At 42.2% G+C, this 10632-nt stretch overlaps 1 protein-coding gene across 1 annotated transcript; it reads right to left on the bottom strand.

Moving 5' to 3' along the window:
• Nucleotides 1-224: 224 nt before the first annotated feature.
• Nucleotides 225-9969, bottom strand: LOC140575011 (alanine--tRNA ligase, cytoplasmic-like). Its single transcript, XM_072695129.1, has 21 exons — nucleotides 9893-9969; nucleotides 7912-8079; nucleotides 7495-7683; nucleotides 7097-7242; nucleotides 6146-6337; nucleotides 5906-6050; nucleotides 5672-5817; nucleotides 5462-5570; nucleotides 5128-5278; nucleotides 4737-4861; nucleotides 4228-4372; nucleotides 3963-4141; nucleotides 3753-3866; nucleotides 3344-3550; nucleotides 3047-3231; nucleotides 2641-2749; nucleotides 2295-2408; nucleotides 2081-2200; nucleotides 1888-1974; nucleotides 1503-1616; nucleotides 225-1201 (listed from the first exon to the last, which is right to left on the bottom strand). Exons 2-21 carry the CDS (start codon nucleotides 8053-8055, stop codon nucleotides 1022-1024), a joined length of 2901 nt encoding a protein of 966 aa, XP_072551230.1. The 5' UTR covers nucleotides 8056-8079; nucleotides 9893-9969; the 3' UTR covers nucleotides 225-1021.
• Nucleotides 9970-10632: the final 663 nt, after the last annotated feature.

Below are 10632 nucleotides of genomic sequence, written 5' to 3' on the forward strand. Positions count from 1 at the left end.
GGAGAAAGTGGCATTTACCAACAATGGGGAGAGCAAGGTTAATTGTGTTCTCTCAGGGCCCTGGTTACCGATGGCTGTCAGCATGACCGGAATTCGAACTAGCGACCCTTTGATCATATTGCCTTATTCCGCCAGACCACTCAGGGCCCGTTGGGTACACATTTCACCTGCAATGCTTCTCACTTCACTCAGCATGCACTGAAAAATACTCTACTGTACGGCAATGAGGACAAGAAGTGATCACACTTCCCTTTTATTCCCGTATGCAAATTTTCCTCATCTACAGTTGAAGCAAGACCTTTCACAATCAAAGTGTGAACAAATGTCATTCCACAGGACAACAAACATAAATTAGTTGCTTGTCTATTTTAATTCAGAATGTATTATTCAGTTTAATGAATGAGTGAGTGGTTTAACAGAAGTCATTAAAAATGGCTCATTCCTAAGAAAAAAAGGATGGAATAGTTTTGTTCTGATTCTGTGGATGCATATAGCTGTGGAGCTCCTCTTAACAGCATCTGAACCATTACAACAGCTCTCCAGTATCAGATCAGAACATACCTCACAGGGATAAACATGACAGTGCTTGTCTAATGGCACAAATACAGGCCATGATCGTTATTAATTTACATGAGAAATTTGGGTTAGTGGCCAGGGTGAGCAGAACAGAAGGGTCACAAGCAGGGTTAACACTGACTGAAATAATCAGTCAGTACACAATTTGTAATCAGTCCCATTTTGTGCATTTGAAACTAGGCTAGAGACTGGACGGTGTGATGGATCAAACTGTGGACTTGCCCCCCCTTACAGCTTATCCTTAGTTGTACTTCCCTTGCACAGAAAGACAGAGAGTAGAGAGAGACAGAGAGAGACACCAGCTTTCCTTTCCTAATCAGAATGACATAAGACTTTCTGTACAATTTTCTGTCTGGAATGTCCAGTTTGGATAACAGCAGGCAGCGCCGGATCACTCCAGTTAGATGAGAGGCAATTCCAGATCAGCTCACTAAGTCTTGTTCTCCTAGTTCTCACCCAGTTTGAGACGCGCAAACTCATTGGCCAGCTGTAGCGCCTCCTGTATGGAGTGCGTGTTTCTGCCTGTGGCCTGAGCAGACATGTCTTTGCCTCCTCCTTTTCCATCCAGCAGGGGACACACTTCCTGCACCCATTCGTTGGCCTTAAGGCCTCTATTTGCAACGTCCTGTACAGACAAGACAAAACAAATTAAATGATTTTTATAATTCTGCCAATTTTAGACATAAGAACATAATGAAGAAGAGCACAATGACTAATGATATATACACTGCATACAATATACTTTGGCACTGGTAGCATATAGAGGCTGTGCTTTTTTTTTGTTTTTAAATAAATAAATAAATAAATATATATATATATATATATATATATACACACACACACACACACACACACACACACATTTATGTCATTAAATACATCATCTGTGTATGATTCTTCTGATTAAGGTGCAGCAGTGTCGTTACCTGGGGCACTTGGCAGAGACAGATGATCTTGCCTGCATCGTTGTCCACAGTGAAGAGCATGGCAGCGGTCTGAGGGGAGTGAGTCTTTAGCAGCTTCAGTGACTCATTCAGAGCCTGGGATGGAGAGGAACAGGTTTAACACTCCAATAACCTTGGGCCAATAACTGGTATCGCAGTAATTGCCAATTAGATTAAATAAAAGAGATAAAATCTAACTAAACAGAAATAATTAACTACACATATACGCACCAAAATAAGTCACAAGAAATGACAGATAAGTGTCCGATTAAAAAGCAGCCTCACTGCATAGACAATCATAAGATATGCTGTTCCGAGTCTAGTTGGCTCACCCTGGCAGTTTTAAGCACATATGCAAGACTGGTACCTTAGCCGAAGCTCCACTCTCCATTTCCATGACAATAAGGGGTTGGTTGGGGTTGCCATCAATGATCTCTTTTGTCTTCTCAAGAACCTAGAGTAAGGCAAGGATGAAAATACAATGATTTTCATTATACTCCAATTCTGAGAAACAAAAATAGAGAATTATTCGTTACTATTTTTATGAATTTGGATCTCACCCTCTTCTGCACATCTGCTTTGCTGGCACGGTCCAGGTCATCCATGATCTTCTTCAGACCTTTTAGAGACTCCCTCATCTCATCCTTCTGCCACTGAGAGATGACTGCAGTGCCCAAGCTCTGGAAAAAACATACATATTAATACTTACAAAGAAACACAAACTGCATAGATTATAGTCTTGTGGGGAAGCCCTGTAAAGACTGTGAGGATTACCTCAGTCAGGTCAGCTATCTCCTTCTGGATGTCTTTGTTGGGGGCGGTCTGAGCTTTCACCTTCTCATCCATGGCAGACAGGGCCTGCCGCAAAGCATCAGCTTTCCTCTGAGCCTGTTAACCAACACACACAAACAGACATTAGTCACCATCACCCACTCAAAACAACTGATATTAGACAAGCTTTTTTCTGGCTGTGCTTAAAAAAATCTTAATGACTATTGACTACCTTCATGTTTAAATATTAAATGAGAGTTATTGTGATCACTGAGGTGGGTAGCATTGATGGATTAGACAAATCCAGTAAAAAAAAATTAACATGTGCACAATTGTGTGAGTTGATCACCTTCTGAGCTTCTGCTCCAGTCACAGCCACAATTCGCCTAATTCCTTTAGCAATGGCCTCCTCCGACACAATCACAAATGGGGCGGCGTGGCTTGAGTTCCGCAGGTGTCTGAGATAACAAGCAAGGGTCAAGCTTTGCTCTCTGCTTCACAATACACCCCCACAGCTCTACAAAATGCGGTCATAAGCTGGCCAACATGACCTTATCCCTGGCCTGAGTTAGTCATGCACCTCTGTGATAGCCCACTTGTTCAGATACAGACTCTTTGCCTGTTACACAAACTTGCTATGCACATTTGTTGACTCACTGGTTTGTTGTACATAGAATACAGGATGAATGAATGTGAACTTTTCTCAAGTCTCAATAAAACACTGTGTTTTAGATCAAACACTACATAAAACTTACGTTCCACCACAGAACTCAATAGAGGTGAGGGAGCCTGCAGGGCTGTTAGGGTCAGACAACAGCTCCTCCACAGACACACCAATGGAGACCACTCTTACAGGGTCTGGGTATGTCTCATCAAAGACAGCACGCAGCCCTTGGATGGCCTTGGCAGCGGCAAGAGGGGCCTCCAAAGCATAGACTTGCTGGGGAGGGATCAAAAATTGTTCAGAATCATACAACACAGACATGATTTTACAAGTAACTAAAAAACAAAAAAGTTGGTTCAAAGTAAACTAAATGATACTCTGTTATTACCTTGGCATCTTTGATCATGGCACAGGCCATCTCCTCGGTGCAGCGTACCTCCTGTGTACTCATGGCCCCTTTGGCAGTGAAGTCAAAGCGCAGGCGGTCTGGAGCAACCAGAGAGCCACGCTGATCAGCCTCCCCAAGGACTCCTCTCAGGGCAAAATTCAGTATGTGTGTGGCGGTGTGGTTACTCATGATGGGTCTCCGGCGTGCCTTACAGAGGAGGGAAAAGACAGGTTTAGTTTATAGGACTCACAAATCACTAATTATTTTTCTAGAACTCCTGTTTAGCTATTGCAATAAAGTCAAAGCCTTTTTATATAAAAAAAAAATAATAATAAACCAAAAAACAAACTAAAATTATTAAATAGTGAAACAGTGGAGATATAAATATATATGTGATGGTTTCTCTTACCTCATCAATATGCAGAGTGACACGGTCTCCAACCTTCAGGGTGCCATACACAGTTCCAACATGAAGCACATAGCCTCCACGCACTTGGGTGTTCTTCACCGTGAACTCCATCCTCTGTTGACAATTAAGACATGATCACAATGCTTAGTATATGCAGCGTTACAAGGCCTTTTGCTTTCAGCATCAGCATGTCTCTCCTGTTCTCCTTACGTCCTCTGTAGAGTCATTCTCTCGGAGCATGTATCCCTCGTCGAAAGTCTGGCCTCCCTGTTCAGCATAGAAGGATGTCTGATCCAGAAGCACACCACACTCCTGCCCTGTGGTCACTTCATCAACAAATGTTCGCTCCCGCCTCAGGGCCAGCACTGTGCCGACTGCATCCTCAAATACTTTAGGAGACACAAACATACTTTGTCAAAACACATCTGCCCACAAAGACATAACTGATGCACAAACTGTATGTGGTGTGTGTTACCGTAGTTGCCGTTATCTTCAGAGGTGTAGCGATACTTCAGGCTGTCGTCGGTTGCAGGGGTGCCCTTGTTCCTCAGCTCCTCAATGGCATAGATGTCCAGCATGATGTGATCCTCATCTCCAGAACCTTTGCCCTGAGACTTCAGCTGAAAGCACAGAGACCACAAATGTCTTTTAGACCCTTTTTAACAGTTCTGTAGTCTCTGTATACATGAACTTTTAAATAGATATTAAGATATAAATGCTCATTTAAGTCCAGTATCATCTATTTGTATGTAAAATACAAAAATAGATTTGTGTATTCAGAGGAGTTTTGGAAAAAATGAATCTAAAATAAAAGTGCATAAATCAGATGTTATCTATTTAGATTATAAAACAACATTGTATCAGATCTAACCTGATATTTAAGCATAGGCTTTGCCTACAAGATTCTTTACCATTTTCGTTTGATGTACTGCAATCCTTTCTGAATTACTCATTCATTATAATTTTCTACTTTAACTCTCCAACCTGAGCAGCTTTCTTCTCTTCCTCAAACGCAGCCATATCCACCCCCATGCCCCTTTCTTCTGCAATGAGGGCAGTTAGGTCCAGAGGGAAGCCATAGGTGTCATACAGCAGCCATGCAGTGTCCCCTAAAGTACGAAATAAGCAATGTCACTCTTTGGCAAATAAACACTTGATATTCCTTACTTGCCCCTGCCCAAGTTACGAATCTCAAACCTTTATATGCATGAATGGATATTTTTTGCATCTGTGACAAACTTGCTTTATTAAATTAAAGAGCTTTTTGGGAACTTATGAACATGTTTTTTCTTGTTTTTGTTTGTTATTCTTTTGTTTACTGGTGATACTATTCCAGTAATTAAAAGGAGTAGTATTAAAAAGACAAGAGAATAACCTGGAATAGTTTTGCTGTCTCCAAGACTCTGAATTTTGCGGTCCAAGATTCGTCGCCCTCTGCTGAGGGTTTTAAGGAATTGAGCCTCCTCTTCATTAATGATATCTTTAACCATGTCAGGGTCCTTCCTCAATTCTGGGAAAGCATCACCCTACAGACAGAAATGAAATGTAGTTTATTAAACTTTCCAAATCAACTGATTGGAATAAAATAAAAATCAGACTACATAATTAGAGTCAGGTTTATGATGAGTCCATCAGTAAAATGATGTAAAAAAATTGCATTTAAGAACTTTTTTTTTCCCCCAACTGAAATAAATGCTGGACATCCTCACCAGTGACTCCACCACAACATCCACCAGAGTAGCAAAGAAGCCCTTCTGAGCACCCAGTTTTTCATGTGAGTAACGTACAGCACGTCGCAGGATCCTCCTCAGCACATAACTACAACACCACGCACAGATATACACAAGGAGAGTTATTCCACACGAACACAACCTATACTATACAACCTGGTACACCAAACTTGAACACTATGATCTCACCCTCTCCCAGTATTGTCAGGTCTACCTCCATCTGACAGGGCAATAGTGATGGTGCGGGCATGATCAGCCAGGACACGATATGCCATATCAATACCATCTGTATCTTCTGCACCAACCTTACCAGTGTAGGACCTTGCTCCTGTGCCCTGAAGACCCAAAACCAAACGCTTTTATATTTAAAGCAAAAGTAAAGCACAATCTAGGACATAATGGTCCATGCAAAAATGTTTATACCTTCTGAATGGCTTCAAAGTAAGGGATGAAAAGGTCTGTATCGTAGTTGGACATCTTGTTCTGCAGGACAGAGACCAGCCGCTCCAAACCCATACCTGTGTCAATGCTCTTCTTAGGAAGAGGCTTCAGCTCGGTCTCCGACTCTCTGAAGAAGCCAGTGAGAAAATGTATAACGTGTTTTGCCTTCTCCTATGACTCCAATGACAAACAATTTAGAGTGATGCAGTGCATTAATTCTACCTGTTGAACTGGATGAACACCAGATTCCAGATCTCCAGCACGTTGGGGTCGTCCATGTTAACGAGGTGGGCAGCATCTCTCCCTCCAATGCGGTCGAAGTGGATCTCACTGCAAGGCCCACAGGGACCTGTGTCACCCATCTCCCAGAAATTGTCCTTCATACTGCCAGGCAGGATACGGCTCTCTTCCATCCTGATAGATAAACGACACAGGTCAGACAAATTTAAATGAAAGGGCATTAAGTATTGCCAACCAACCAACTTTCACTTAACTGTCACTTTAAAGTAAATATTTAAGTTTTGAAAAATACTCTCAGCCATTTTCATTCTAGTTAGCAGTGTTTAAGGAGCCTAATCATGATATCTTTAAGCATAAGTTGTCGCTGTCAGACAAAGTATCTCCTTGCTTGCCATTTTTCACTCTTTGATATAATGGACATCTTTCTGCTGTCTACATTGTGTCCAAATTGACGAATGAATCAACAGAAATGCTTTAAATGACCTGGAATAAAATCTTAACACTGACTTCAATTGAAAGTTAAGAAAGTTTTCTCCTCCTTTTCTCCTCCTGTAATGTTGGCATTTTGGATATACAAGGTCTTTGCATGGCAGTGACGCTAAGTAAATTGCTTAATCAAAAACAGCTTGTGCAAAAGCTTAAGACAAAAAACACAGCTAGGGACACATAAATAAGGGTTGGGCCTTGGGCCAATGCAGATATCTATAATTTCTGCAAATGAAGACACAAAAATGTTAACATTTAAAAGATATATGTTTTATTTTTATTTATTTATTTTTTTTAAAATAATAATTCAAAATTATTCCATCTTATTTTCAGTTACAAAATTAAAAAACAGCACAACCACAAATTGGTTTTTGAAGCATACTAACAAATTGTCCGATTCAGTCTGTGCAGTCTTTGATCTGTGCCTGCCCCACCCTAAGCACTCACCCCAGATCCAACCAGATTTGTTTGCACTCCAGATCAGGCTCAAGACCTGCATCTTCATGGCCTCCGAAGTAAGTGACATACAGACGCTCAATTGGAATACCAAACTCCTGAGTCAACAGCTCCAACGCCATCTTACAAGCCAGGTGCTGCAGAGAGAATATGAAAAAAAAGAGGAGTCAGATTTCCATAGATATGAAAATATAAGTAATGGAATATAAATAAAATAAAAATATTCCGTTATTTATATATTTTATAAATAAAAAGGATAAAAAAAGCACTTTTGATCGACACTGTACATGTTAGCTGAATAAAGCACTTTTTAAAAAAATGAATTAATAAATTGTCAAGAAGTTAAATAAATCCTTGTAGAATGTCCCTGTTGGGATCCTCTCCCTTACTTTAAAGTAATCTCCAAAGGACCAGGAACCCAACATCTCAAAGAAGGTGTGATGGTACACATCTTTCCCCACATCATCTAGGTCGTTGTGTTTTCCACCAGCACGAATGCACTTCTGTGTGTTGGCAGCACGCTTCAGTCTGGCCATGGGGTGGGATGGGTCAATGGTGTTCAGGAAGATGGGTTTGAACTGAAAAAAGATGATTAGGTGAGTCTGCCAGATTTTACTGTCTTTAAAACTGAAGTCAAACAAAAACAAAGCTCTCCTTCTGTCTGCGGATGGAATTATAGCATCAATTAGCCTACATTCTCTTTCATACAAAGCATGCAGGCACATGCCAAGCTACAAATACCATAATTACCCAATCTAAAAGCACTTCTATTAATAAGGGGTGTGACAGTCACTGGATCTTCTTACCTGGTTCATGCCAGCGTTGGCAAACAGGAGGGTGGGGTCATCCAGAGGAATGGTGGAAGACGAGTGCACATACTGGTGCTCATGACGCCGAAAGAAGTCGATAAACTTCTCACGGATTTGGGCAGCAGTCAGTGAAGAGTCCATGCTGGTTGGGCTGTTCACAGAGGACTAGGCAATCAGAACACACATACAAAAAGTAATTACTCATTAGGAACTCCTGCTTCGAGCAAAAACGACAGACTATTTTTGATTGGGCTGTGCATGCATGTGAGGGAGGAGGCCTGTTAGGGAATCAGCTTAGTAAGTCCTTTGAACTGCCAATCAAACAAAGCCCATTCTGAACAGTCAGGAACACCAACCAGTCATGTAGACACGAACACCAAGCAGTATTCAGACAAAGGCAACAAGGAAGCAACAACCCATTCTTTCGTTTTAATGGAGAGAACCTGCTTCTGCAAACGGAAAACCAGTAACCAGAGGAGTAAAGGAGAAGTTTCTTTTGAACACACTTGTCTGTCAAGAGCAGAAGACTTTGTGTCTTCACTTTAAATGGCAGGCAAGCTGCCACAGATGATCAATGAGGATCAGGACAAGTTAACTTCCTATAAAAGGAATCAGCAACTAACATACACCTTCCAAAACAGCCTTTCTGAGGATAATGATCCAGGAACTGGTAGAGCTGTCCCTTAAGGGACAACTGTGAGCTGCTGCTAGGGAAACAGCTCTAGCCCTGGCAGCGCAAACACCTGCATCACTGCTCCAAGCACTGCTGGGTAGATGCACTACTGCAGAAATTAGGCACTTAATAAAAAGTCCCTACACATGCAATTATTGTGTGACACAGCAGGACCTACGACAAAAAGGTGGTGGACTTGCTGGATTTGTAGTTTGTTGGTTGAACACTCAAGCATGCGACTCGAGCATCTACACTGATGTTTTACTTGCAAAATGTGACTTCACATGTCAACAGCCTTAATGCCATACCAAAGCAATAGCAAAACTTTTACTGCAGATCATTTATCTCAAATTAACAGTGAAATATTCAATGCTTAATTACAAAGCCTTCCTTTTATGGCAAGTCTGACATTTTGCATCAAATTCAACGACATTCAGATCAGTAAAGGCAAGTCTAGTAAGCTAATCACACATGGAAAATGTGGCACATATACATATGCTTGAAGGCAGTGCTTGGAAAAACGCAAGCAGTACAGGCCAGCACTGCAGACCAAGCCCTGCACAAACTAGGGTTCACCTGACAAAAGCAAGACAATGCTTTGGCACAGACAAAAGCGAGATGAAGAGCCATGGGACGACGACTCCTAAAGGGACAGGCAAAGGAGGGTTTTAGAGACACCCTTGATTTAAGGACGCAAACTCTTGGCTCTTAATTCTGGACACTAGCTAGCAAACTAAAAACGCATCAGCTGTTGGGGGGGAGGCTCATATGTCGTTTGATGACGGTCAAAGAAAGGTGCAGTACAGTCTTACTGCGTGGTCATCACTCAGGACATCCCTCGGAATGGTGCCTCCTCAGGGATATCGCAGTAGGTATAGATACAGAGGACCGGGAGGGCTCCCACTATTAATACTAACCAGGAGCTGGCAAGCCGCACTGTGAGCTAACGTTACGTTGCTGACCGCAAGGCCAGCTCCAGCTCCACCGCCAGCTCAGGCGAGGTCCTAGCACGACACGTTATAACGTTTTCTTTAATATTCATTTAATGTACAAATGCAAAGGCGTTTGAATTCAGTCAACACGGACAGATAAATTAACAACACACTGTCAGATTAGCCTACTAGCTAACTAGCTAGCTAACCCAAGCACCACGAGAGACGGCTAGGCTAGCTGAATTGTCATTCATTCAGTTCAGCTTTAGCATTAGGCCTCACTTCCCACGTGGAAGACAGGGTCAATATAAATGTGAAATAGTAAATGATAATGAAAAATACAGCGCATTTATATTTATATAAAGATTCTCACCGAAATAAACCAGACACCTCTTCTGTCACCACACGCACACACTACTCTCCACAAGCCGGTGCGGGGAGGAAAGATTCGCGCTGGGTTTGGGTCGAACTCAACGGCGATTGGTCAGATCACGGTGACGCGGAGGTGTGCGTCGATCTTATTGGTTGGAGACGCTGTCAATCAAAGAGAGCGAGGCCGAGTTCGTTTGTGCGGAACGTGGAAGTGGATGATGCAACTTAAAAGTAACAGGAGCCTCACAAACAATCACAGTCCCGGGAGAAGGGACAGCACCTATCCCGGGTTAAATTAACCTGAGTAACTATTTTTTAATAAAGTTTATTTTTGACATAAACGGTATGTCAGAAATATCAATATCTGTCTAACTAACTAAAGGTAAAGGTGCATGTATTTGTCACTGTACAGCGAAATGTGTCCTCCATATTTAACCCATCTGTGGTAGTGAACACACACACACACACACTAGTGATCTAGGGGCAGTGAGTACACACACACCCAGAGCGGTGGGCAGCCAACTCCAGTGCCCGGGGAGCCGAGAGGGTAAAGGGCCTTGCTCAAGGGCCCAACAGTGGCAGCTTGCCAAGCCCGGGAATCGAACCCACAACCCTGTTATCAACAGCCTGGTTAGACCGATAACTAGCCTTTAGCGCCTCTGCTATTGATCTGTATATAAATGGCTAACATACAAATCCTGGGGGTGTTAATATCTCTTAACTGTCCATCTATTACATTGT

Source organism: Salminus brasiliensis, chromosome 13, assembly GCF_030463535.1.
Source record: "Salminus brasiliensis chromosome 13, fSalBra1.hap2, whole genome shotgun sequence".
NCBI classification, from domain to species: Eukaryota; Metazoa; Chordata; class Actinopteri; order Characiformes; family Bryconidae; genus Salminus; species Salminus brasiliensis.